Consider the following 25,571-nt stretch of genomic DNA (forward strand, 5'->3'; position numbering starts at 1 on the left):
TCTCAAGCCCACCCTCCTCCCTGGGAAGCCCCTGACCTGCCTCCCAGGTCCCCAGCCCCTCACTGCTCAGTTGGAGGCTGAGAACGCAGGCCTGAATGTGCCCTGCCAGGGGGTCCCAGGTTCAGCTCCTTCCTCTACTGGGGAGTCCTGGCCTCTCCACACCCCTAACTGTAGGCCCATGGAATCCAGGTGCCACTCAAGCAAGTGTCCTGTGGTCACTCCCAGCAGTGTTTTCCAGCTGACACACGGGACTCCCTGCGGAGGACACCCACCCAGCCCGTAGTCCTTATCCCCAGGCTTCCAGTGTGCGCTGTGGGTCTTGCGGGTGTACGAGCCATTTCCTGCTGGGCCCACAGTTGCTCTTGACCCACAGCCAGGGGATGCCGTGACCTGACTCTCTTTCAGGTCCAGGTGGCGGTGGAGGACTAGACGGAGCTCAGGGGGCCCCGGCCTCACGGTCACCATCCCTGCCGGCAGCCCAGTGCAGCAGGGCTGGCTCCAGGCCCTTGATCCAGCTGGCACTTCACAACCCACACAGGGACAGCTCTGGCTGTGAGCAGCCCCAGCACCGCCCCTCCTGGCTCCTGACCCCCACTGGAGGGAGCTTGCCCTGCGGTCAGGCCCCGGGACAGCAGGCCAACACCACCTGTCCTGAAGGGCCCAGGGGCAGCAGGCCAATGCCACCTGTCCTGGAGACACCTCAGGGCCACTCTTGCACCAGTGTATGGATGGGGCAGGGCTACTAGGTGGTAGAAAGCAGGTGCCGGGGCAGCAGAGATTCACTGTGAAGGTCTGCTGGATGGTTTGGTCCTTGGTACAGAACTGGGGACCAAGGAGGGAGCGACTGCCAAGTTCAGAGAACCGCCACCTGCCGCTCAAACGTAGCCACCACGGCCCCTACTCCAGCTCAGGTGCTGGCCCCTCGGGTGAGCTTGACCACACCTTGTGCCTGGCTCTGACACATTCTCTCCTGCATCTGTGACAAACCCACAAACCCATTCTCAAAGAAGAGGGCCCGGGACCCTTGCTCTGGGGGCTAGGCCAGTGACTAGAGGAGCAAGACCACTGAGAATCCTGTCCCAGCACCCTGAGCGCCGAGACCCAGAGGGCACCCCTGTGGGCCGTGCCAGGGTACAGGACCTGCCAGGCGAAGAACCGGGAGGCAGGGAGGGCAGAGCCGAGGGCGGCCCCATGGCAGCATCGGAAGGCCAATTCTCTAGACAGATGCTGGTCCCAGGACTCAAGTGAGGAGGGGCACCACTTATGCAGGAGGCTCCCCTGACCTCCTCCCAGAGAAGGGGCGGGGACACACCCTCCAGGGCTGCGGCGGGCTCAGTCCCAGTGTGCGCAGGCGCTGTCCTGCACCTGTGGCATCTGACTGCACCTGGAGGCTCCTGGCTGGCGCTGGGCTGCAGCCTCCTTGGCTTACAGAAGCCCTTTCCGGCTTCTCTTGGCTACCAGGTACCCAGACAGGACCCAGGCCCCTTGTGCCCATCCAGACTGGGGAGAACCAGGAAACGGGCATCCCCAGAGGTGACCCAGCCTTTGAGTCCCAAGTCTCCAGGTGACCTTGGGCAAGGGGCAAGGGCTGCTCTGACTGGACTGAATGTGGTGGCCAGCCCAGGGGGTGAGGAGGGCAGTTGTGCAGAGCTGGCCCCAGGGGCCCAGGGACCCGGCTGAGGAGGCCCTGCTGAGAGTGGAGGACATAGACTTGTCACCCTCTGAGGCTCTGCACCTTGGGGACCACAGGCTCTGTGACATCCCGAAAGGGTCTTCTCTCCTCAGGGTGTGGAAACGGTCTCTGAAGGACTCCGGCTACCTCCCAAGGCAATCGCACTCGGAGGGAAGTCCAGCCTGGTGCTGGATAGAGCCTGGTGCTGTCCCAGCTCCCCAATAAAGAGTCCCAGCTTCTCACTCTGCCGACCTTGACCTCGTCCCTTTCAGGCCAGCAGAGCAGGTAGCCTCAGGCTGAGCTGATCTCCAGACTCTGGGCTGGTTTCTGCCTAGGGCAGGGGGCGACGGAGATGGTCAGGGAGCTGAGTCGGAGCCTTTCCCCAGCTTCAGGGGGGCGGGCGGTGTCTGGGGTCTGAACCCAGCCCAGGCTGCAGCTGGAGGCGGCCCTCCTCCCAGGGCATGTCCCTCAAGGGTCATCTAAACGGGTACCAGAAGCCTCCAACACCACCTGGCGTGGGCGTTCTGGTCAAGGTGCCTTGAGGGACTGTTTGCCTCAGGACCCCAGTCTGTGTGACCTGGCCCTTACGGATGGATGCTCTACAGAGGCCAAGGCCCGTGGGATTCTGAGACGGGAGCTGGTTACCTAGTGGATCCTGGAGAAGGGAAAGCCTGTGTCCCACTGGGGCCTCTGTGATCAGAGACCCCCACATCAACAGCAGAGCTGGGGTTCATGGTTCATGCTTTGAAGGCTTGAAAGAGAGCCACAGGCCTGTGCCCAAAGCCCTCTGGCCCTGGGGTTGGGTCTGAACCTACTGTTCCCTGCCGGCAGTCAGAAGCTGCCAAGCCCACGCTAGTATCTCTGGGTGGGACCCTCCCTGGCAGCCTTACCCACCCCCACCATGAGCGGGACCACCCTTGCCGTATGCCTAGCAAGGCCCCAGAACCCACCACCCTGTTAGAGACTGAAGGGAAAGGACGCCAGGGAGGTGGCAGCAAAGCCCTTGCAGGCGGCTGGGGACAGAAAACCCTGGCCGACATCTCTGGAGCAGGTAAGAGGGAAGGCAGAAGGGGCTGGCTCTCCTGCCCACCACTCTGGACTGAAGGGTCAAGGACTGAAGAGAGTGAGGAGAGAGGGCTCGGAGGCCAAGGGCCCTGGACAGCGCACCCCTCAGCAAGGAACCCTCCGCCGGAGCTGCACCGCCCCTCCCCCACCCCAGCCCCCATGGAACTCCCCGGCTCGGAACCGCCTCCAGGGAGCCGCCCTGCATCACAAAGGACCCCCAGGAAGTCGCTCAGTGTGACCTCCCAGCGTGGCCCCACCTGACCTGCCTTCTACCTGAGCCCACTTTCTTGGCCTGACTCAGTCCAGCCCTGGGTGTCCTGCGCCAGTCCCGAGTGGTAGAGCGGTGAGGCCTGCTGAGTAAGTGCCTGTTTGGCGGGCTTTCCTGGGTGGCACCTTGAAGACCCTCCCTGTGCCAGCCCAGCTCTTGCAGGACAGGCGGGCGTTTCCTGCATGGCTCCACCTGCACCTGGGCAGCGGCCTCTCTGGCACAGGACGCAGTCCTTGCCAGAAGGTTCCTGTGTCCCCCCATGTGCAGTGGCCGGCCTGGAACAGGCTGCAGAGCTGAGGCTTAGGGCAGGTCTGGGCTGGGCAGGGCTCAGGGTGACTCCAAGGTGTGGTTTCAGCAGCTGGGGGACAGGCTGTTCTGGGAGCAGCAGGGACCCTGGAGGAAACTCCAAGGGCACGGGGCACATCAGCACCAGGTTCTGGTTCATCCCAGGGGAGGCTCCAGGCGGGCACTGGACTGGGGACCCCTGTGGGTCAGAGGAGGCTCAGGTGGAACCCAGAGCCAGGAGACTGAGGGAGAAACAGACAAGCTGGCCACGTAGCCTTCCTGGGGACTGACCTGCCGTTCCCAAGCCACCCCCTTAGGTTGGGTCATTTGGCAGGTGATGCTCAGGTTGGATAAGAGACACACATGAGCCTCCCAGTGAGTCAGGATGAGGACTCAGGCTGAGCCCATGTGCGTCCCAGTGAGAACCCTGAACTCAGGCGTAGGGCTCTCAGCGCTCACGGGACCTGCCTGCAGCAGGACCCGGCATGTCCCTCGCTTGTCCCAGGTGCTCCACCTTCCCATGCGGGTGAGGCCAGGGCACCAACACACCAGGTGTGCGGTTGTGTTTAAGGAGGGCAGCCAGCTGTCCCCAGGCCCCCGGCAGCAGCAGCCAGGGGTGCATTCACCACACACGCTCAGGCACAGCCCTGCGAACACACGTGCGCACTCACACGCGCTCACGCTTGCACACACACGTCCTCACGTGTCCCTGAGCCTGCAGCGTGCTGTCCCTGCTTGCCAGCCCTCAGGCCAGCCCACAGCAGCAACCTGTCCCCAGCCTGTGTCCTCGCTGCTGCCCACTCTCTGCCTGGCTCAAGAAGGTGTCCCCTCGGTGCTGACAAGATGTGGGAGGTGACCAGAGCTGCACCCAGCCAGGTGGCTGCTGGGGCTGGGCTTCAAGGCTCTCTGGCCCTGCTGGTCCTTTCCTGCCCTGTGTGGTCACCACTGGTGCTAATCATTTATGTCCCCTTCTCATGCTCCTGGGCTCCAGCAGGAAAGACGGGCAGAAAGCGCAGTGGCCCAAGTCACCTCCCTGACCCAGCTCCCAGGCTCAGAGTCCCAGGATGGCCCTGAGCACAAACAGCCAGGCAGGCTCTGCAGCAGAGGCCCCTCAACAACGCAGCAGCTGAGCCCCCTAGGTCCGGAGTGCAAATCCCAGCTGTGAACAGCAAGGGTCACAAGACCAGCCCCTGCCTGCCAGAGTGGCCCAGAGGGAAGCTGACCTCGAGAGGAGCCTGCCGCCATGGCCAGCCTGCAGGCCTTCCCCACCACGGGGTGCCCCCCGGCACTCAGAGGCTGCAGCTCAGGGCCAGGGCAAGAGCCCTGGGACCCAGGCACACAGGCCTCGCCAGGGCTTGGAAGGGGAGACGAACCGAGTGTCCTGAAGCCCCAGCTCCCATCAGAGGACGGGGCCTCAGAGCCGCACCCCCTCTCCCTGCCCTTGGCTGGGGGGCGCTCAGCTGTGCGCGTTCCCATCCAGAGTGTTGCTGATGGGGAAGTCGGAAAGCCCAGTGGGGATGGAGAGAGCCGGCCAGTCGGAGCAGAGGCGCCGAGGCTTCCTGGAATGGGGGCTGCTGCTGCTGCTGCTGCTGGTGACGGGGGCCCTGGTGGTCCTGGGCGTCCTCTACAGCAGAGGTGAGTGAGGACGCTGCACCAGCACCCGCTCGCAGCCGCACACCACCATCCAACCTGCCCCAGGGCCTGCGTGCCCCCCGTGGGGCATGAGGGGCTACCCAGATCCCAAAGGCTCCCAGGGCCTTGCCGCGGGCAGCCGAGAGGGTGCAGAAGGGACACTGACCTGCAGGGAGCCAGGGGCCCCTTTCAGAAAGCTCTGCTGTCACAGCTGCGTCTGCGGGCTCTGCGGGCTCTGCAGGCTCTGCCTCCGCCCCCTCTGCCTCTGCAGGACTCCTGGATGCCGCAGACAGACCCCCACCCCGCCCCAGCCAACCAGCCCCCTCCCTGGCCTTGGCCGCGCAGCTTGCCGAATATAGCTGCAGTTCCTGGCCAGCCCAGCAGGAGGAGCCCAGGCTCCTGAGCTGGGGTCCCTCCCCTGCGCCCGGCCGGCTCACCTGGCTGCCTCCCTCAGTGCCTGCAGTCCAGAGGAAGGGATCTGCCAGGATCCACCCCTGCCCTGCCAGAGGCCCAGTTGCAGTCACTGGAGCCCAGTGGCTTCTGAGACAGACTCTGCTGGTTGCAAGACAGTGGGAGGGAGCCAGGCTGGGCACCCACAGAGATGGAGGTGTGGTCAGAACTGCCCTCCATGGACCTGGGCTGCCCCAGGAGCTCCTTCTCCTTTGCTGTCCCCCACAAAGACCTGGGCAGAGGAATCAGGAGGCTCCCCTTCACATGCCGTGGGACCAGGCACCAGGCAACACTGGTCAACATGCCGCCCTGCCCCACCCCTCTGAGCCTGAGGTGCCCTGCACATGGCAGTGGTGCTCACACACCCAGGGCTGGGGGCTGTGGCCATGGGCAGGCAAGGACACAGCCCGCAGGCGGAGTGTTGGCCTGGCCTGGCGCTAGGAACAGGGCAGCATGCCCACGTCACTCAAGCTTCCCTCAGGGGCCACCATCCATGGCTGGGCCACTGATCCTGCAGAACACAAGTGGGTGCTGCCTGAGAACGGGGTGGGCATCCACAGACCAGGGCTGCCCTGCAGGACCCTCATGGAGTGGGGCTGCTGCCCGGCGGTCACGTCTGGCCCCCAGGACCTCCTGCAGAAGTAGGTGGGCACTGCCAGCTGCAGGAGCAGGGAGCTGACCCTGGGGGTCCGGAGCCAGGGAGCCTATGTTCAGGGCTCTCTGGGCTCAGAACCCCTGGTTTTGAGGCTTACAGGGAACAGGGCTGACACCCCCACACCCTCAGCTACAGGGTGCCGGGGGTCCCCCTCTCCTGCCTCTGCCGGAGCCCACTCTGCAAGAGGAGAGACCCTCCCTCCTCGAAGTGCGTAGGCTGAGGTCTCCGTCTCTGGACCTCCACCCCCAGCTCTTGCCTACCTCTTCCTGCCCCTCCTGCATACTGGGCTCTAGGACAACTGGGGTCTTCCTGGCCCTCCAGGGCCTGCAGCCTTGGAGCTGCAGTCACTGCTCAGCAGTGACCCTGGTCCCCCAGGGGTGACCCAGGCTAACCTTGACCTCAGTCCCAGATGAGGGGTGGGTAGAAGTTTCTACGTGCAACCTGCTCATCCTTCATTTCCAGGTATTCTCTCCCATTTCCATTGTGAGCTTTTTCTTGATGTGCGAGTGATTTGGATTTATCTCATTAATTTCTAGATGCATGTGAGTGTTTAGCTACCTAGCTAAATTATTACTGGCTTCTGGCTTAATTGTGCTGTTGCCAGAAGCCCTGGTTCATGCTATTCTTGGTGATGTTCTCTGGCGCTGGCTGGGGCTAGCCTAGGACTGACTCTGGGTCAGTCTCAGTAGTCCAGGTGCCCTTGTGGGACACACCAGCCCTGGATGTCAGCTGAAAGTGTTCCTCGGTGGCCGTGAGATCCAGAAGTCCTCCGGTTCTTGCTGTCTTCATTCTCTTGATCTTCCAGTTATTGGGAGATATGTGTGTGCGTGCAAATAGTGCATTCAGAAATTGCCGGTTTCCTGTCAGTTTATGCATCTCAGATTAAGGCTATATTGTCACATGGACACAAATTCAGAAAAGAGTACAAGCTTGGCTCTGTAAATGTGATACGGTTTCATCTTTAGATACACAAAGAGACTCCCTCTATCTTCCTCTAATACCATGTAGCAGGATTCTTGGTGCTGCTCGCTGCTGTGCGTTCTCTTCCGTTTGAGTCCTGCTGTCTGCGTGAACATGCATTCCTCCATGGCATTCGCTGGTCTATCCTTTCCATTCTTTTCAAACCCCATGTGCTTTGCATCAGATGCGCCTCTGGCAGTGTGCGTGGACTTTGTGTTTCACTGGAGGATTTTCTGTTGCGTTCACATTTCTCTGTTGTATTCCCCTGCGCTTCTGATGCCTGTCTTTGCTCTTCTCTTGTCTTTTGGATGGATGTGTTATTACTCACTCCATTTTTCCTCAACTCACTTGGGACCTTTATATTTCTGTCCTTTGGATGGTTATCTTAGATTTATTCATTTTAATTTTTGGTTATTGAAAAGGTCACAGATAAACCTTCTTATAAGAAAGTCAACATCACAGTCCTGTGCCCCAACCCCTGCGCATCCTGGAATTCCACTCCACGGAAGCCACCGTGTTCTTCCTCTAGTGCCAAGGTTGACAAACAATGGCCCTCTGCCTGCTTTTGTAAGTAAAGTTTTATTGGAACACATCAGCACCCATTCATTCATGCACTGTCTGTGGCTGCTGTTCTGCTAGCTGGCAACAGTGAGTAGGGAGGTGGTGGCCACACATGGCCACAGAGCCTGAAATGGCTGCCACTGGCCTTTACAGAAACACTGGGGCGTCTGGAGTCACCATCCACTCTGCTCTTGTTGCATGGTGCAGACTGAGCAGGCACCTGTGGCTGTGGTTAACACCCAGACTTCCAAGCGGACAGCCCCCCTGGGCACCTACTCTCCAAACCCAGCAGCATGAGCATGGGTGGTCTCCATGATACCTCTGTGCCTCAGTTTCCTGCTGTAAAATGGAAATGATAGGCATGCCTGCACAAGAGCCTCATTTGAGGGTTCGATGGTGTCCTACACAGGTGACAACCAGAAAATTCTCCATGGTGCTGTTGGTGATCAGATGCCACCATAAAATGTCAGAGCTCACTATTGCCCATCGGTATTGTTGCTGACCCCTCATACGAAGGCTCCCAGGTCCCCACTTCCCAACCCAGCATGGCCATCACTTCCCGTTAAACCCACACTCCCCACTGACCACTTTTTATGGCATGTTTTCAGAGCTGAATCCTAAAGGATGATGAGTACGTTTCCTTTATTTGTTCTCATTTTGTTTCTTTATCATTACTGACTAACTTGTTTGAAGAGTTTTCCTTTTTTCCTGCCAAATTATTCTTATTTCAAGGTCTGTCCTGACCCATCTCAAATAACAACCTTGTGCTTTTTAAAAACAGATTTCAGCTGTGGGAAGCTGTCACACGCAGCTGGAGTCTAAGGTAACAATAATTCACATTGATGCTCATTGTTAGTCACTCGGGATATAAACCAACAAGGAGGCATTTCTAAATTTTAAAATTATTTTCCTAACCTTTCTAACCTTTCCTCTAAAAATATTTTTTAAAACTCAAGCAGCTTTTAGTTTTGCACAAGTAGTTATAATTCGCTTTGTCTCTACCAAAGCTTACAAGCTTGAATCAAAAAGGGGCCCTTCTGACAGTTTCTGACCTGAAACAGCACTTTATCCTTTGTTGCTGTGGGATCCTGGGAAACTTTTAAGAGGAGGTCTTGGGCTGCTTCCCAGGGTCCCCTGCACCTCTGACAGTGTGTCTCCAGAACCGCAGGGCGTAAGTCCTGCCCCATGTCACGGTGTCCACTGGGCACTACACAAGGTGGCCTCATTTGCATCTACACACACGTGAGGTGCCAATTCTCTTGCAGAACACCACAAATCCCACATCCGAGCAACGTTACCAGTCCTCCTTCCTCCCCAGCCATCTCCCACGTTTCCTCCTATGGCTCCAGATTCCCACCTTGCCTCCTTTCCTCTCTTCCTGGGAACTTCTTGTAACATTCCGAGGTGGCAGGAGAGCCGCACATGAACCCTCCCCACCTTGCCTGAAAGAGTCTGTATTCACATCCATTCTGAGAGAGCCCTTCTCTGGGCACAGACTTGTGGGCTGACCAGGTCTTTTCCACCCAGGTCACTCCATTGCTGGCTGTCTCGCATGATTCTGCCAAAAAGTCTGCTGTATGTCCCACCTTCGTCCCTTTGGTCTCAAAGAGGCTTCTTTTCCTGGCGCCTGGCTGAACTTCTCCTGGGTTTCCAGCAGTGTGGCTGGGATGTGTCTAGTGAGGTGTCTGTAGGGGTGTGTGTGCAGACCTTGGTATCTGTGTTCTCTGGGGTTCTCTGCAATATTTTGGTTTTACTGTCTTTCACTTACCTTGGAAAATACATCACCTTTTCAGATATTTCTTTCTCTCCCACTTCCTCTCCTCTCCTATTTCTTTTCTCTCATTTTCTTTTCTCATAAAAGACCAGGACAGGCCTTTCCCTCTAGAAATACTTCCGCCATGATACTATCTGCCATGAGATCCTCACCAGAGGCCAAACTGATGGGGCTGCCTATTCTTGGACTGTCATCTTCTAAAACTGTGAGCTAAATAAATATCTTTTAAAGCACCCAGTCCATGTTAACTTGTGATAGCAACAAAAAATGAACTGATACCCTCCACTAGTGGTGAACTGCTGTTGCTGATCAGTAGTAGGCTCATGCTGGTGCCTGGCTGAGTCTCTGCTCTAGGCAGGCTGGGTGTGCCCTGCCCCTGTGCCCATATCAGCTGAACTTGGCCTCATGCCCACCTCCCCTCCTCACTTTTGGCAGCGGACCTCCACTTGAGGTCGTTCTAGGCTCCTGGGCCCAGGGGTCTTCTGTCCTTCTCCATGGCAGCAGGTGTTTGTTGCTGCCCTCCAGCAGAGCTGCAGGATTTCGCCTGGCCTCTGGGGATGGCAGGGTTCACTTTCCCCAGTGGCTTAAATCTCTTGCTCCCAAAGGAAAGGGTCCTGGCAAGCGGAAGTGGTTCTGTGCCTGTGTCACTGCCAGAGTGGACCCTGCCTCTCTGTGCCCTGAGGCAGGCTCCCTCCAGTCTTCCAAGAGCTACCCCGTCTTTCTCATATACACCTGGCAAGGGCCACAGGAGGACCTTGTGGATGCTCAAAGGCTCTCGGTTTCCTGCCCCCTTCTTTGGAACATCTCTTACTTCTAGGCCCTGCCAGACGCAAGGTAAAGCTGCTTAACGTCCCAACTTCCCCTGGAGGAGCTTCACACCCTCCAAAATCCCAAAATTTTGTTTTCCCAATTATCTTAGGACCATGAGTCTTGAATGGGATCCAGGAAAGTAGGGGTTTCTGAAGCCAGTCTGGTTTTATCTTATGATTGGGAAGGAAATGATATTCTGTCAGCGTTTTTGACATTCCTAGGGAAAAGGTAGAACTACTCTGCCTGAAATTTTATGTGTATATTTAACTTAGTGAAATAACAAGCAAATTAATATCTCCATTGTTCCTTCCAAACAACACAAGCACTGACTAACTCCTCTCACACACACTCCGGCCTTGTGCCCATATTGCTGCTGTTAAGGACAACCCAGGAACCAGCAGCCAGACCGGCGCCTGTGTCTACAAGACGCCAGGCGACTCGTCTGCACACTGAGGTTTGGGGAGCCTTGGTTTGGGAAGAGTTCACCAAGCTTGCCTGATAATTGGAATCCCCGGGGCAATTGTTAAGCCTGTCAGTCTGCTCGGGCTTTAAGGAACGCTGTGGGCTGGGCCACTTCAGGAAGAGAATGCTTCTCCTCACAGTTCTGGAAACCGGAGGCACAAGACCCGGGTGCCCGCCCGTGGGGTCTTGGTGCGGGTGCTCTCTGCGGCTTGCAGAGGCCCCCTCTCGGGGCATTCTCCTCTGGGGGACACAGCAAGCTCTGGTGTCCCTTGCTCTTCTAAAGGGATACCATTTCTACCCAGTAAGGGCCCACCCTTCTCTCACTTGACCTTTATCTCCCTCAAAGACCCCACCTTCAAATACAGTCCCGTGGGGGTTGGGGCTTCAGCATACGAACCTGGGCAGATGCGAGTATTCAGCTCATCACGGGCCTCAACCTGGAGGGCCCAGGAATCTTCAAAAGCAAGACCTCCAAATCTTACTACAACCAGCACCTTAGGCACAGTGGGAAGCCCTACTCTAAAATAGTAAATTGGCGGTAAATTCTTGACTTTTGTTGACATGGAATTAACTCAGCTTAGGATTCATCCTTAACTGGTTAGCAAACCGGGGCTTAACCCTCTCTCTGTGTCTCGGAGGTAGCATTGCTGCCTTCTGACTGCCTCAGCTGCTTTCAGAAAACTGCCGTGGATCTGATCATCCCTCTTCTGTCAGGTGAGCCCTCTTTTCCCTTTGAGTAGTTTCCTCTACCTTTGCTGTTTTGCAGGTTTACTGTGAGATATCTGGCTACAAAATTCTTTGCATTTGTTCCACTTTGGATTTGTTGTGATCCCTGAATTAGTATGTTCATTAATTGTGGAAAACTTAAGCCACCATCTTTTTGGACAGTGTTGTCTCGCACATCATCTCTATTCTCTCCTTCTAAAATTCTGGTTACATATAAGCTCATTTTTTCTCACTCTGTCCTCCGGTTCTCTCTCAACCCTTCTGTCATTTTTTTGCACCTCTTTGACTTTTTCCCACATTCCAGGTAAATTCTTTAGAACTATGTTTCAACCCACTAAGTCTCTCTGCAGCTTAACCCATCTATTTTGGGTTTGTGTTTGTTTATAAACCTCAACAACTACAAGGTTTTATGTCAAGAATTTACAACTGATTCCTTTCCAAATTGATATTTTAAAAATATTTCTTGTCCTTATTTTTTATTATTTTCTTTAAGTATTTCAAACATAATTGTTTTTCCACATCAGTTTGCTATTAAAGCTTTGAATCCACGCCAACACCCACTGGCATAAGACAATCATTTAACATGATACATCTGCCTTTTGGCTGGGGTTAGGTTCAGTTGAGGTAGCACTGTCCTGTGGGAATTTCATCCATCTCCAAGGATGTGGGCATGTTCCTCCCATGGAAGTGACAGAGATTCAAGAGGACAAGTGAAAGAACACAAGACCCTGCAGGGCCCGGAACTGGAACACTGCCACTCCCACCCCATCCCGTTGACTGGAGCAAGCCACACCTGTAACCCACAGTTGAGAGATGTCAAGTACCCTCTGCCCATCAGTGGGAGCGATGACAGAGTCTCATGGCCAAGACACACATGCAGACAAAAGTGAGGATTTGAGGATGCCATTCTCTGGATCAGACAGTTCAAAGTCCAAAACACCTGGGCTCTCCTGCTGTTTTCTGTTTCTCACTGGGAGATTTTCTTTTCATAAACATAAATCCACATCCAAATTGGCTTTATCTCTGGGACTCTTGTCTCCTGTGGACTGAGAAAGTTTCCCTCTGGGAAGACATGTTTATTTCCACGGGAACCTTGGGATGCGACCAGCCTGGGACGTGCTGCATGCTGAGTCCCAGCGTGAGTTTCCCCAGCCACACAAGACGTAAGCTGGTTCCCCGGGCCTGCATGGCAACCAGCCTGTGCTTGTAGCTTCTCAAGGGAGTTTTCCCATCAAAGCTCTGTGTAGATTAGGAAGTGGGGTAAGAAACAGAGAGACAGAGAGGAAGAGGAGACATTAAATTACTCAACTGAAGGTCTTAATTCAAAAAATTTGGAAACCTATGGAAAACAAACTTTCAGAGGGAATATCAAAACTTTTTAATATTGTGTCTATGAAATAATTGGCATAATGCAGAAGGTATTTAAACCAATGTAAAGGACAAAGACAGGATATGTCCAGTGGACATTAAGGAAAGGCTCTCCTCCCTGGAGAGCCTGCGGGGGTCTCCCTGGCCTGTGGGAACTGTTGGCCTTTGCTTCCTGGTAGCCAAATTTTAGCCTCAGAGGGACACTCCACTTCTCTTCGACCATTGTATCAGGGGTCAAACTGCTTTCATTTCCTCTTACTTGGAAGAACAGAATTTTTGAGTGACAGTATGGGGCCTGGAAGTCCAAGCTCAGCCACCTGCTGGGGACGTGACTTTGGTGTATCTCCCCAGGTCCCCTCAATTCCCCTCAAGTGGGAAGTGGCTTCTCATGACAGTTAGCGAGATTCTGTTTGTTACAGGTGATTTGGGAAAACATGCCTCTCTCTTCACTCAGCTCTGGAAGCATGGCCTCAGGAGTACAGCGTGTCCTCACGTCACTAGAGAGCTGCAGTTCCTAGAACCCCCAGGACTTCCCTCCACAGGAGCTGGGCAGCCACCTGGGGAACGCAGGCACTTCCCACTTCAGCTCCAGCTCTGGCTGCCTGACCAGACTTGAAACAGCAGCCAGCAGCATCGCCTGGCTCCCCGGAACTCTCCACTCCCTCCCTGTACCCCTCGTGCCGGTCACTCCTTCCCGCTGTGCTGGGACCGCTGCTTTTGCATTCTCTCAACACAAAGACGGTACTTTTTGTAGTGCACAGCTGGCAGGCAGATTCCCTCAGGTTTTGTCTGAAATGTCTCTGTTTTACTTTCATCTTTGACCTGTGTTTTCTCTGGGCATAGGATTCTAGGCTGAGTTTGCTAGTTTTCTTTCAAGCGCTTGAAGGTCTGCTCCATTGCCTCCTGGCCACCATTATTTCTGGTGAGAACTCACTCATCCTTCTTATTGTGGATCCCCTGAACACAATTCTTTCCTCTCTCTGACTGCTTCTAAGGATTTCCAGGATGGGATGAAATTGGAATGAATAGTGTGTCGCTTTTGCCAACTACCTTCTTTCACTTAGCAATATACATTTAAGAGTCATGCATGTATCTTTTTGTGACTTAATCACTTATTTATTTTTATTGCTAAATAATAATCCATTGTGTGGATGTGGCAATTTGTTTACTATTCACCAACTGGAGGACGTCTAGGTTGCTACTGGTTTATGTAAATTATAAATAAAACTGCCATAGACATTCATGTGCAGGGATTTTTGTGGCGATATGTTTTTAAATCCATGGGTAAACACCTAGGAGTGTGGTGGCTAGATCATATTCTCAGACTATGTTTAGTTTTGTCTGTCTTCCAAAATGATTGTGGCTTTTTGCATTCCCACCCACAGTGAGCGTCCCTGTGGCTCTGCGTCCTTGCCAGCAGTTGGCATCGTTGGACTTGTTTTTCGTTTAGCCACTCCAATAGATGCACCGTGGTGTCTCCTTGATGTTGAAGTTCACAGTTCCTTCATGGAAAGTGAGGTTGAGCGTCTTTTCATGTGCATGTCTTCCACTGCGTATGTCCTTTGGTGAGGTGTCTTGTCAGGTCTTCCACCCATTTTCAGCTTGTTTGTTTTCTTATTCTAGAGTTTGAAGCATTCTTTGTACATTTTGGATAAAAGTGTTTTGTCTGATAAAAGTGTTTTTTCTGACTGTGTTATCTTTTTATTCTCTTAACAGGCCTTTTGTAGAACAGAAGTTTTTAAACTTAATAATATCGGATTACATTTTTTCTTTTTTGGATTGTGCTATTTATGTCACATTTTTAAAGTCATTGCCAAGCCCAAAGTCACACATCTATTCATCCATATTTTCTTTGGACATTTTAGAATGCTGTATTTTAAATTGGTGTTGTGACTTGTTTTGAGCTGATTCTGTGTCCAGTGGCCTTTGGTCTCACACCTGCTGGAGAAAGGATGGTCCTTTCTCCATTGTATGACCTCTGCTCCTTCACTTGTACATTTGTGGGTCTATTTCTGGGCTCTCTGTTCTGCTCCACTGACCTGTTTCTTTCCACGTGCCTCTTCTGCTGTTGTTGGGTAACATGTAGCCTTAAGGTAGGTTGTGTAATCAAGTGGCGTGACTCTTCCCACTTGGCTCTTCACTATTGTGTTGGCTAGTCTAGACCTTTGCCTTTCCATGCAAGCCTTAGAACACTTTGTCCATATAACAAATGACTTGCTGAGACTTGGATTGGAATTGTGCTAAACCTATAGACCAAGTGGGAAGAAATGAAGTCTCGATAATATTAATCTTCCACCCCCTGGCTCAGACTCTCTCCATTCGTTTAGATGTGTGATTTTTTAAAATGATGTTTGACAGCCCCACCTATAGGTCCCACATACCTAGATTTATACCTAACTTTCTCAGTTTTGGGGCTATTATAAATGGCATCACCTCCTAACTTTGAATTCCGATTGCTTATTGGATTGTCTAGACAAGCAATTGGCCTTGGGGTATCAACCTTGGACCCCTGACGTTGCTACAGTCTCTAGTTGTGGGAGTATTTTGGTGATTCCTTGGGACTTTCTCCCTAGAGGATCACAGCATTTGAAAACAGGGAGAGCTCTGTTGCTTCCACTCCTGTTGTTTGCCCCCGGTTTCTTTTCCTCCCGGTTTCTGTTGACCCAGTCGGACCCGCAGCAGGGTGCCGGGCAGGACTGGTGATGGAGGACGTCCTTGCTCACTCCCCCTCCTTACCTGTGATGTCAGCTACAGGCTTTGGGTTTCCCTCCCTTCCGTGTGACCGTCTTCCCTCTGCGTTCCGGTCTGCATGCTCTACTCTGACCTTCACGTGCTACTGTGGATTCTTTGCCATGTTCAGTGCCCCAGCAGTGACATCCATTCTCCTCCCTTCCATGCGCTCTTCCCGCCACCCACCTGCTGTCCACACACTCCCTTTCCCACAAGACCGCTGCGTAGGCATCACGCGGCTGCGAAGGCCTTGCTGGCTGTGAGGGCTGGCATCCAGGGATTCACTTCTTTTCACCATTTTGGGTTTTTTTCTTGTTCAGGGGCCACGTTTTCCCACTTGCTCATGCAGGGACTTCTCTCAGCTTCCCTGCCCTGCCAGCAGACCCCACCATGCACTCTGCGGGCAGGTGCTCCTAGGACCCCCACCCCACACACCAGCCCACACACAGGTGCAGAGCAGCAGAAAGTCCCCCACCTGTGAGCCGCCAGGTGGGCAGAAGCAGCCAGAGGTCTCTCCTCTCCTGGAAAGGGCTCTCCCTTTCTGGAATCTGGTTCCTTATGCCTCCACCATTGCCTGGTGGGTTTCTAAAAACTCATGCACGGTGGCAAGACATTCACCTTGGTAGGGTGGGAGCCACAGTCTGTAGAAGCCCTTTCTCCTTCTTGTCACCTCTTCGGATGTTTTAGTCAGCTTTTTCGCTGCTGTGACTAAGAGGATCTGACCAGAACAATCGTAGAGGAGGAAGAGTTTATTTGAGGACTCACAGTTTCAGAGGTCTTACTCCATGGAAGGCAGCCCCATTCCTCTGGCTCGAGGTGAGGCAGAACATCACGGAGGAAGAGTGTGGCAGAGGGAATCAGTTTACGTGATGAGCAGGAAGCAGAGACATACACCCCATAGCCAGGCCCCCAGTGAGCCACCTCCTCCAGCCACAGGCCACCTGCCTCCAGCTACCACTCAGTAAATCCCATCAGGAACTAATGCATTAACTAATTCATAAACTGATCAGGTTAAGGATGCAGCCCAATCACTTCTCCTCCAAACCTTGCATGTCTCACACATGAGCTTTGGGGGATACCACATGGAGACCATAACACTGGAGGTCACATGTCCGTTGGTCCACTCTTTCACTGGGGGTGTGGCCTTCTGAAGCCCAAGGTCCAGAGTCTCCTCCCAAGACTCTTGTTCCTGAGACCAGCAAACACCTGTGGGCAGTCACAGCAGGTACCCTATCACCCCTCTGGCCTGGGGGTTGTACCTCTTCCCTCTGGAGCTCAGGTTTGCACGAGAGTGGTCCTCCTCACTGGGCAGCATGCAGAGTTTCCTTAGGTTTCCACCAGAGGGGCCCTGAGGGCAGAGCCTCAGAGGCCTCCTCCCTCCAGGTCTGCCCGGCAGGACCATAAGTGCTGGATCACTGGCCCTTGGAGTGGCTGGCCCAAGGTTCTTGCAGCCTCCAGCACCTTCTGTGCCCAGGGCTGAGCAGAGCAGACCCCACTCCCCCTCCCCTGGGTCTGTGTGCCTCTTGGGTGGGGAAATGGAGCCACAAGCCAAACCCGAGAGAGGCCAGGCCTGGCTCGCCTGCTCCCCAATCCAGGGGTTCCACCTTCTGTCCCCCACACTCTCCAGGCAGTTGACAACCCTTTCAGCAGACCCTGTGCTGACCCTGCGTGTAGTGGAGAGGAGGGGAGGGTGGCCGGCCTTGCAGCTTCAGCAGAAGGGTGCAAGAGGGTGCAGGGGATAGAGAGGAGGCTTCCAGGTAGGGGTCACCTCCTCCCTGGTGGGACTCCAAGGAGCTGCCCACCTTGCATCTGTCCTTGCTGGATGGATGGAGCCTGGTGGGGTGGAACAGGTCAGGGTGGGGCTACAAGCCAGGGTCCCCCTCCCTCAGGCCCAGCTGGAGGCAGACAGGAAGACTCCCGGGTGACCCTCCCTCACTGTGGCTGGGGGGCTACAGAACCCCAGCACCGAAGGGACCCCAGTGCTCCTTAGTAGGCCCAAGGGCCGGAGCCAAGGCAGGAGGCAAGCTGAGTGCTGTGTTTCTCCCCAGGGAAGCAGCTGCCCGCCTTTGCTAGCCGGCTGTTCTTCTCCCAGGAAGAGAGGACCATTGTAAAACGAAAGCCCCGAGGTAGCCTTTGCCTTCCCGCCAGCCCCAAGGAGGTGGGCTCAGCTCCGCGCCTGCCCCGGGGCCAGGTCCCTGTGGAGGGTCAGGGAGCCCTGGTGTGCAGGAGGGGCGTGGGGAAGAGAGGACGGGGCAAGGCCAGCCCTGAGCACCTGTGGGATCAGTGCTTGCTGGGTGCTGCTGTGAGGCCTTGACGCGGGACAGGAGCACAGTGGGGACAGCACAGGGGGCTGCCTGAAGGACAGTGAAGCTGGAGAGCATGGCCAGCTTCAGCCCAAGGGGCCTGGCCACCACAGAGGCCAGTGGAGGCAGGGGATGTAAAAGGGGCCCCAGGTCAGCGCACGGGTCACTCGGGCTGCACTTGGGGAAGACCTGGGCTGGGCTGCAGAAGCGCCCTCGAGGCTGAGGCTGGGCTGGCCTCCCTCCCAGCCCTGACCACCCAGTCTCCCTTCCCTGAACTCACGCTGCTCCTTGCTTGTAGCCATCAAAGAGACCTCGCAGGCGAAGGAGGTCTGCACCACCTCCGGCTGCGTGATGGCAGGTAAGCGGCCCTGCCTGCAGCCGCCCAGGGCCCTCCGTGGGGTGGGGGCCCCTGCGCCACCCTCCTCCTGCAGCTGCAGCCCTGTGGCTCCCAGGACCCCAGGGAAAGGCCACGCCACTCTGCACAGGCGTCCCCCGCTGGTCTCATGGCTGCAGTTGGCAGATGCAGAGAGCAGGGGTTGGGGGAGGAGAAGGGGAGAGACTCCAACGCTTCAGCCCCAGTTGGATCTCGCACCCCTGGTGGTACACGAGTCCCCAGGCTCCAGGGGGCCAGAATGCAAGGGAGGGTCCTGGGTGCGGGGTCCTGGGAGGGGCCAGCATGGCCAACCCACCCAAGGGCACTCTGCAGGGAACCTCAGCACCCCCTGTCCCCAGCACAGGGACACAGCCACCCCAACAGGAAACAAACCCGATGGGGGCCAAGAGCACCTGATGCTGAGGGGCTCGGGTACTGGTCAGGAGCCAGGAGCTGGAGTCAGCTCAAGGGCAAGGGCCACCACTGGGCCCTCTTAGGAGCCAGGCTCACCTCCACCCATGACCTGAGTCCTGAGGTCAGAAGTGACACAGGGAAGCCAGGAACTTCAAGGTCACGTAGTCAGCGAACAGGAGCCCTAGCACTTGAATCCGCCCTACTTCAGCCTCACTGTGGCTCAGAGAGAATGACCAGCCCTCCCAGGGGTGCACAGCTGCGGCTGAATCTCTAACAGCTGGTTGGGGAGAGTGGGGGAGACTCTGAGCCAAGAGAGTCAAGTCAGGCGTCCACACTCTTCCCCTCTCCTCCTCTGCCCCGGGACAAGCAGCTGCTAGGATCCTGCGGAACATGGACCCCACCAAGGAGCCCTGTGACGACTTCTACCAGTACGCATGCGGGGGCTGGCTGCGGCGCCACGTCATCCCTGAGACCAGCTCGCGGTACAGCGTCTTCGACATCCTCCGCGACGAGCTGGAGGTCATCCTCAAAGGTGGAGAGCAGCCGCCTCCTGGGGAACAGCAGTGGGACAGCACTGAGCCAGGAACTGGGGCTGGCCGGGTCTCAGGCCCAGGCACTGCCTGAGGGTCCATGTGTACCGGGAGCTTCCGGGGGCACAGGCCTGCTGACCCTGGCCCCAGCAGTCACCACAGGCCTCTGTCCACACCTCCTCTGCCCACAGGTGTGCTGGAGAAGCCCACTGCCAAGGACCGGCCAGCAGTGGAGAAGGCCAAGATGCTGTACCGTTCCTGCATGAACGAGAGTGAGTGGGTGCCGGGGAGGGGCCGAGGGCCTGCAGTGGGGCTGCTCCTGCAGGCCCAGCCCTGAGAGTGGACACCACCAGGGCTCAGGCCAAAGACCCATGTGCTGTGCCTCCACCTAGCCCTGGGTCCATAAGGGACCAGCCGGGCACTGCCCTGTGACGTCACTCACCTCCAGACCATGCACGCTCTGCCCAGGCAGCAGGAAGCCAGCAGGGTCCTGCCAAGAGCCCAGGAGAAGCATGCGTGTGTGGGAGTGGGGTGCACATGCACTGCAGTATCTGTGTGTACACACGTGCGCTGTGTGCGTGTGTATGTGCAGGGGTGTGCTGTGTGTGCTATCTACAGGTGCACATGTGTGGTGGCTGTGTCTGCTTGTGCACGTGGAGGTATGTGTTGCGGGCAAGACACTGGTTCCTACAGAAGCGTTCTTGCGCTGGAACACCTGGGCCAGAGCCCTGGATGCTCCACGGGGGCTTTCACACCAGCATGGGCCCTGCTCTGCTGTGGGCCACACTTGGCGCCAGGGTTCGGGTGGAGTGTGCTTCTAGTGCACCTGACAGTGGGACTCCTTGGACCCAGGCTTTAAGGGATTATCTCCTGGGGACCCCACCCAGCACATCTGGGCCTGTCTCCCCTTCTCCCCATGGAAACTGAAGGTCAATGGTCTGGCCAACACCTACAGGCAAAGCAGACCATGCCCACCTTGACTTTGCTTCTGGCCTGAGAGACAGACGCACAGAAGGACAAGGGCCGGTCCCATTTGGGAGTGGAACCCTGATGGACCAGCTCAGGTGACAGCCCGTGACATCTGGCCCCACACGGCAGGACTTGATTCATGGCTGACACCTTCTCTAATTTTTGTCCTTGCTTCCAACTTAAGATCAACCGGAGCCAGGATGCCCCTGCCAGTCCCAGAGGAGCCCCACGCGCCTGTGCCCCTGCAGGTCCCCGGGCAGCCCCCGCTCCCTGGTCCACTCCACATTCCCTGCCTGCCTCTGAGTCTGCCAAACAAGCACGGGGTGGTCCTTCCCCCTTGGGCTCCCAGGCCTCTGCTTCCCTGGTCTCTGCACTGCCTAGACTTAGCTCTGGACTTCCACCATCTCTAGTCTAGGGCCCCCCGCACGGCCCCACCCACTGGGACGCCCAGGACTGCCGGTTCTGCAGTTCCGCCACGGCAGTACTGGTCACCCGGTGGTCACCCTGGTCACACACTGCTTTCCTAGGCTCACTCACCTGCTGTAGCTCCCAGGTCCATGCCCTTGTCCTGGGGCCACGTGCTCCCACCAGTCCCAGCCCCTCTGTGCCTGTGCTAGGGTGCTGATCCTGCGAAGGGGCGTGCTGGGCGTGCGTCGACATGAGCCCCTCACCCCTTCTTAGGTGTGATAGAGAAGCGCGATTCTCAGCCCCTGCTGGATGTCCTAGAGGCTGTGGGAGGCTGGCCAGTGATCATGGACAAATGGAATGAGATCAAAGGTGAGGCCAGGCCTGGATAGGACTCCTTGGGGCCTAGGCCCTCCAGGGGAGGCCACCCACCTGTCTTCAGCCAGCTGACCATCTGTTTGGCTGCCAGCCCTCAGGGAGTCCCAAGAGGCCCATCTCTACCAGCACCAACCTCAGGGCCCTGGGAGCAGGCTCCAGCTCCAAGTCAGGGAGTGGGTGCCCCCTGCAACCAGGCTTCCCGTGCTGGACCCTGCAGCTCTGCAGAAGGCACCCTTCCTGACTCCTAGACTCCCAGCTCCGAGCACGCTCTGTACCCTGGCACACCTCCAACTCAGGGGCAGCAGTGACCCACACAGCAGTTAGCAGCCCCCACGCTGCTGCGCTGGGGGTCCTGTTGTCCCTGTGGCCTGTCTGGCGAGGGGTGACTCCCTCACCCTCCTGGGCCCACAGTGAGCTCGCCACCCCAAGCTAGGCAAGGTCCCTACACCCTGGAGCTCTGGGCTTAGGAGGCAGATGCCTTGCCTGGCGAGGGCTGGGGTGAGACCCAGGGCCCTGACGGTCTCCAGAGTGGGCACTGACTCCCCAGGCCCCAAGTGGAAGCTGGAGCAGCAGCTGGCCGTGATGAACGCGCAGTTCAACAGGCGTGTCCTCATTGACCTCTTCATTTGGAACGACGACCAGAACTCCAGTCGGCACATCATCTACGTACGCGCTGCACCCGTAGGGGCAGGCTGGGCTTGTGCTTGGCTGGGGGCCCTCCCAGGACAGTGGGCACGAGGGCCAGGGCAGGTGGGGGCCTGTTGTGCTCAGGGCCCAGCTCCCGAGCCCTTCCCTGGCTCACACCTGAGCCTCTGGGGACAGACTGCGCGAGCAGGGTTCCTGCTGGTTCTCAGGGACAGGGAGGCCTTGCACAGGGCAGGAAGCCTGAGCTCGGAGGGCCACAGGGGACACTCACAGGTGGTCGCCACTCCGAGGGGCCCACGCCTGTCCTCCAGGCCCGGCCTCCCTGCCACTCAGAGCCAGGCTTCTGGAGGCACCTACAGCATCTATTCGGGGTGTGAGCATCCCACTGGGCAGTCCTGGGAGGGGTGTGCCCGGCTGTGGGGCCCCAGCCCCTTGCCCAAGGTCACGCCCTCTGTTTCCAGATAGACCAGCCCACCTTGGGCATGCCCTCCCGGGAATACTACTTCAACAAGGGCAGCAGCAAGAAGGTGAGCTGGGCCCTCCCACCTCGGGGCCTGCTGGGGCCAGGTGCTCCCCTCACCACTGACCCTTGCAGCCCACAGCAAGCTTCTGGGGCACCTGAGGCATACAGTCTGGTAGTGGGTGCCAGGGGCACAGATGCGAGGGCTCACCTTCAATGCCCCCTGCCAGGCACAAGAATACTCAACCCAGTGGGCAGCCTGTGGGGCAGCCTGTCAGCTCCAAGTGCCCTCCATGCCGAGCCAGGCCACATCAGCACAGGCAGCTGGGCCCTGAGCCTGCATTCTGCTCCTTTATTAAGGAGCTCAGTCAGGAGAGGAGAGACAAGGGTCCAGGCAGGCCAGCCAGGGCAAGGGGACCGTGGTCAGGGGAGAGTCAAAGAGGAGAGAGAGCAGCAGGAAGGGTGAGGGCCTCCCCGGGAGCAGAGTAGGAAAGGCAGGAGATGTGGGCGACCCCTGAAGGAAGGCTGGGAGCACGGGGCAAGGCTGCTCCTGGTAGAGGTGACACTGAGCTGGGCCTTGAAGGGTGGGCCAAGCCAGGACGAAGGACAGCTGAGGCCAAAGCCTGGGGCCAAGGGGTCGGGGGAATCCTCAGACAGCAGGAACTGGAGAATCCGGGCCCACGTGGCCACCTCGATCAGACCTGCAGGCTGGCACTGCCCCGCCTGGTGCAGCGTAGTGCAGGGGGCTGGCCTCTGTGGCCCTTTCACCCTGAGGAAAGCCCCTCCCAGGATGGGAGGTAAAAGGAGGGGGTCTCACACAGTCTGGCTGGGGCCCAGCCCCAGGCTTACTCCCATCGCACAGGCCTCAGGCGCCTGCCAGGCCAGCCCTCCGCCCACAGAGGCCGGGGTGTGGGTCACCTGGTCAGAGGGCTGGCATCGGGACGGGACGGCCTGGCGTGAGCTGTCCAGCATGGCCCTGGGGGCAGCACACACACGTGGGGCGCAGCCTGCCGCGGAGCCGGGGCTGAGGTTGGCCAGAGGAGCTCCCGGGGGCTGCTCCACGTCATCGCCCACCCCACCCCACAGAGTGCTCCCTGGTGGCCGAGGCGGCCAAGGCGGCCCAACTCCATCCACGGTCCTTTGGCCCAGGTGCGGGAAGCCTACCTGCAATTCATGATTTCGGTGGCCACCATGCTGCGGAAGGACAAGAAGCTCCCCAAGGACAGCGAGCTAGTGCAGAAGGACATGACGCAGGTGCTGGAGCTGGAGACGCGCCTGGCCAACGTGAGGCGGGGCCGGGGACCGGGCCAGGGGTCTTCGGCCAGGCTCCGGCCACCCACCCCACGTGACCCCAGCCTACACGCAGGCCACAGTGCCCCAGGAGGAGAGGCACGACGTCACGGCCCTGTACCACAGGATGGACCTGAAAGACCTGCAGCACAAGTTCACCCTGAAGGTGAGGTGGCCTACGCCCGAGGCCAGCGCCGGGGCCAGTGCTCGAGGCCAGTCCAGGCCCGACCTCACCCCCTCAGTGCCTCAGTCATGCCCGCCCCACCAGGGACCAACTTGCTGGCACCCAAAGAGAAATGTGCTGAGCACAACCAAGCACGGTGACCAATCCCAAAGGGACAGCAGGGACGGTCACCTTGTCTCACTCTGAAGGGTAGGGGTGATCCCAGTCTGTCAGGACACCAGCTGGAGGGGCTGCAGACTCTCCTGAGGTCTGCCCCAACCCGGGGGCTCTGCTGCGGCCCTCCCCTCCCTGGAGGCCAAGCCTTGGGCCTAGGCTGGGGGCAGCAGAGAGGCAACCCAGCTGGGGAGAGGGCAGGGACTTTGCCCCCAGCCCTGCCCACACTGACCCCCAGCCCTAGAGTCGGTCCACTCCAGCTCCGCTCTGAGCAGCTGGCCTGCTCCAAGGGTCTCCAGGAGGGGCAGGAATGACACAGGTCCAACCTCAGCACTGTGGCAAAGGCAGGCAGAGGGAGGAGCGCGGGGCCAGCTGGGACCAGGCCGTGAGCGTGCAGAGCCTCGGCTCTCTCCAAGGGTGAGCCGGAACACCTGAGAGAGCCTGACCCCGCTCATCACACCTGGGGTCCCAGGAGACCTGTCCCCGTCCCGCTTGGTCCTGCGCACTGGTCCTAAGAGGGCTGGCTGTGACACCCCTGCCCAGCACAGCCCATGGCTCCCTTGGCCCAGCAGACCTTTGCAGGGCCAGCACTGGGCTCCATCAGGGCACAAAACGAAGCCCTGCCTAAGAGAGTATACCTCACGCAGGGAGGGACAGGAGGCCAGTGACATCCATGTGCCAGAGCAGGGGTCATGCAGGGGCTGGCTGCCATGTGTGGGAAGAGCGGCCAGGGCCCAGGGCCTGGCTGTTGGGGCCGCGTGGTCCTGGCAGGGAGCATTGAGGCCCAAGGCAGGGCGGTGCGGGGACGGGTGGCTGAGTTGGTGAACGGTCAGCCTGGGGGCCGTTTAAAGGCCTGGACTCCTGTGAGAGGGTTTGGGGGGCTGGACTTGAGTTTAGGAGGGAGGGATGCTGAGGAAGTCCCTGGCAGGGCAGGGGCAGGGCAGGCTGGGAGCACATGGTAGGAGAGCCCACAAGGCCTAGGAGCCGAGGGAGCTCGTCCAAGAACCCCGGCTTTGGCGTTGGCGTGAAGCTCGGTGCTGACGGCGCCAGTCAAGGCCCCAGAGGCCCCTGTGCCCCTTCCTGTCACGGCTGCGTCTCCTCACCAGAGCAGCCAGGGCCCTCGCCTCCCCACGGGGAGCTCAGCACAGGCACGTGGCACCTGGTGGACCCCAGACTCTGGTTCTGCACCTTGAGAAGACCCCCATGCCCGCATCTAGCGCAGTGACAGCTGGCGATGCTGAACCCTAGGAAGGCAGCAGCCTGCGCCCCGGCCCACCACTGGGCCTGGGTCTCTCTCCCAGGAGTGGCACTGCCAGGTGGGAGGGGCACAGCCAGCGTGGAGGGCAAGTCTGGGCCTCTCCTGTCATTCACAATCCCCACTCCTCGCCAGGCCTGGGGGGCACCCACCTTTCTCCTCGGCTTGCCTTCGGGTTGTGTGGCACTGCATCTGGGTCTAGCCCAGCCTCCCTGACCCACTGGCCGAGGCTGCCTCTTCTGAGAAGCATCTGCTCGAGTCCCTTGCCCACCATCCTGCCAGCTGCCCACTTTTCTCTTGCTGCTTCTTGGAGCTTTTTGCTGCTCGGATGCCACCCCTGGGTGGTCAGTGTCCTCCACGAGGCAGCTTGCTTCCCCACGCCACAGCAGGCCCCTTCTTCTGAGGAGGGTTTGAAATGGCCCAGTTTATCAACTTATCAAAGGCATAGCAATCTCTCTCTGTGGCCAATATTCTAGTGTTCTGTTCAGAAAGTCTGCCTGACCTCCAGGGCATCCAGGCGTCCAGACCTGCAAACAACCCTGAATTGATTGGCAGCCACAGGGAGACAGAGGGGTTGTTTGGTTTCTTCCTTAGGGATCTCCCGTGGCCTGACATTTCGCTGATAAGATGCCCCCTTAACCACTGTGAGCGCATCTTTGGTGTAAATCCAGGGTCTGTTTCTGGACATTCTTCTGTTCCACTGATCTCTGTCCATATGCCAGCCACTGAGGAGTGGGTTCTTGGCAACTTGGTCTTCAAGACTCTGTATTGTCCAGGAATGGTGGCACATGCCT

The 25,571-nt window shown here is 57.6% G+C and overlaps 1 protein-coding gene across 1 annotated transcript in view; it reads left to right on the top strand.

Moving 5' to 3' along the window:
• The first annotated feature begins 4,699 nt into the window (after positions 1–4,699).
• The window catches only part of Mmel1 (membrane metalloendopeptidase like 1), a 28,371-nt gene continuing 7,499 nt past the window's right edge, over positions 4,700–25,571 (top strand). The window contains exons 1-10 of the mRNA XM_047565143.1: positions 4,700–4,925; positions 17,467–17,544; positions 18,020–18,079; positions 18,879–19,040; positions 19,230–19,310; positions 20,689–20,784; positions 21,338–21,456; positions 21,897–21,962; positions 23,045–23,179; positions 23,262–23,351. Coding sequence (XP_047421099.1) covers positions 4,781–4,925; positions 17,467–17,544; positions 18,020–18,079; positions 18,879–19,040; positions 19,230–19,310; positions 20,689–20,784; positions 21,338–21,456; positions 21,897–21,962; positions 23,045–23,179; positions 23,262–23,351 — 1,032 coding nt within the window. The 5' untranslated portion in view covers positions 4,700–4,780. The remainder of the gene's footprint in view (positions 4,926–17,466; positions 17,545–18,019; positions 18,080–18,878; positions 19,041–19,229; positions 19,311–20,688; positions 20,785–21,337; positions 21,457–21,896; positions 21,963–23,044; positions 23,180–23,261; positions 23,352–25,571) is intronic.

The sequence above is a fragment of the Sciurus carolinensis genome, chromosome 1 (genome assembly GCF_902686445.1).
Source record: "Sciurus carolinensis chromosome 1, mSciCar1.2, whole genome shotgun sequence".
NCBI classification, from domain to species: domain Eukaryota; kingdom Metazoa; phylum Chordata; class Mammalia; order Rodentia; family Sciuridae; genus Sciurus; species Sciurus carolinensis.